The sequence below is a fragment of the Dermacentor variabilis genome, chromosome 3, assembly GCF_050947875.1.
Source record: "Dermacentor variabilis isolate Ectoservices chromosome 3, ASM5094787v1, whole genome shotgun sequence".
NCBI lineage: Eukaryota > Metazoa > Arthropoda > Arachnida > Ixodida > Ixodidae > Dermacentor > Dermacentor variabilis.
The window spans coordinates 107,435,898-107,437,471 of record NC_134570.1 but is presented as its reverse complement, the minus strand read 5'-3'; the positions used below and the strand labels follow the sequence as shown (position 1 = coordinate 107,437,471).

General features: G+C 58.1%; 1 protein-coding gene across 1 annotated transcript; it reads left to right on the top strand.

Moving 5' to 3' along the window:
- Positions 1-441: 441 nt before the first annotated feature.
- On the top strand, positions 442-1,296 carry LOC142574083 (uncharacterized). Its single transcript, XM_075683253.1, has one exon. It carries the CDS (start codon positions 718-720, stop codon positions 1,258-1,260), a length of 543 nt encoding a protein of 180 aa, XP_075539368.1. The 5' UTR covers positions 442-717; the 3' UTR covers positions 1,261-1,296.
- The last annotated feature ends 278 nt before the right edge of the window (positions 1,297-1,574 follow it).

Genomic DNA, 1,574 nt, shown 5'->3' with positions numbered 1-1,574 from the left:
GTGTGTGTGTGTTGGCGGGCGCGCGACGAATAAAATGACGTGACTGTGTCCCTTCGTCAAACCTCCGTCGTCAGTGCACCATTACGTGCGAAGTCGCAGAAAGAAGCCTATTTTAGGAAATACGAAAAAGGCGTACTTCTTTTTTGCGCGCTACACGCGAGCGTATCTACCGAATATCTATTCGCGCTTCCGTCTCACTTTGTCCCTCGCGAACCCATATCGCACCATGCTTAGCGCCACGCGCAGAAGAGGCCCGTGATAAGCCAGAAGCGTTGGAGAAGGCGCTGTGCGCGCGATAAGCGATCGGACTGGCTGCCAATTGCCATGGCGACGAGACCATTTCTTTTCGTTCTACCTCTCGCTGGTATGTTGCGTCGATTTTTCGCCGGATGACGCTGCGATGTCGTCGGTCTGTTTGGGGGAGCGCGAATGGGCGTTATCTGGACGCGCTCGCGACGGCACTCGTTGCGAAGCGTTCACACCTACATATAATATATATACATATATATAAGCACCGTGCTCGTAGCATACATAATTGTGGGCCTCCTTGGGATGCAACAGCCCTTCTACGCCATGGCCGTCAATGCAGCTTTACAGCAACAACAGCAGTAGCAGCACGGTTCTCTTGCTATCGGTCCTGCAAGCGGCTCGAATCGCAGTGCTTGCAACAGCGGTATCGGCGGCGGCAACAACGGCGGCGGTCACACGAAGCGTACCATGAACGCGTACACGCTGTGGTCGAGAGCACATCGGCGCAAGATCGTGCAGGAAAATCCCAACATGCACAACGAGGAGGTGTGCAAGCGTCTGGGTGCCGCATGGAAGCAGCTGAGCGAGGACGACAAGCGGCCGTTCATCGACGAGGCCAAGCGACTACGCGAGCAGCACAAGCGGGACTACCCGGACTGCAAACAGCCTCGAATCAAGCCCAAGCCTCCGACGTCCAAGAAGTCTGACCAACCTTACCGCATGCAGGCCCGCGCGTTTTACGTCACGGACGCGCACAGTGCCTACTTGCACCACCATAAAGGGGTGGCCTACATTCACGACGCTTACAACGCAGCTGAGATAGCCACCGCTGCCGTGTCGCAGGACATGTGGTGCACGACGCCTCGTCAGCAGCCGCAGCAGATCTCGCCACACTGGTTCTCGAGCAGCCCGGCGCCGCCTGGCACCTACTCGCCTTGCCTTCCGGAAGTGAAGCCGTACGAGGTGGGACCCTACGAGGAACTTGGGTATCCCGTGAACATCGGACCGTGATCCCCGTTCGCCGAAATTTACGGAGCGTGCCAAACCTAGGTACAGGCGCCCAAATCTTTAACTGGCGTGCGCGAGCGGCGACTTTTCCGTGCGTCAGCGCCGTATGACGGGGCGCGGCTGGAAAAAGTCTGAGGCTAAGCGCATGCGGACAAAGCGCGCTCAGCTGGGCCCATCGTCTGCTAAGCCGTTTCCAGCCTCGCCCCGTCATACGGCGCTGACGCACGGAAAAGTCGCCGCTCGCGCACGCCAGTTAAAGATTTGGGCGCCTGTACTCGCCTCTACTGGCGTTTCGAACGAATACCCAGACGCGGCTG

Coding starts and splice junctions, on each gene's coding strand:
- LOC142574083 (XM_075683253.1), top strand. CDS start 718: ATGAACGCGTACACGCTGTGGTCGAGAGCACATCGGCGCAAGATCGTG.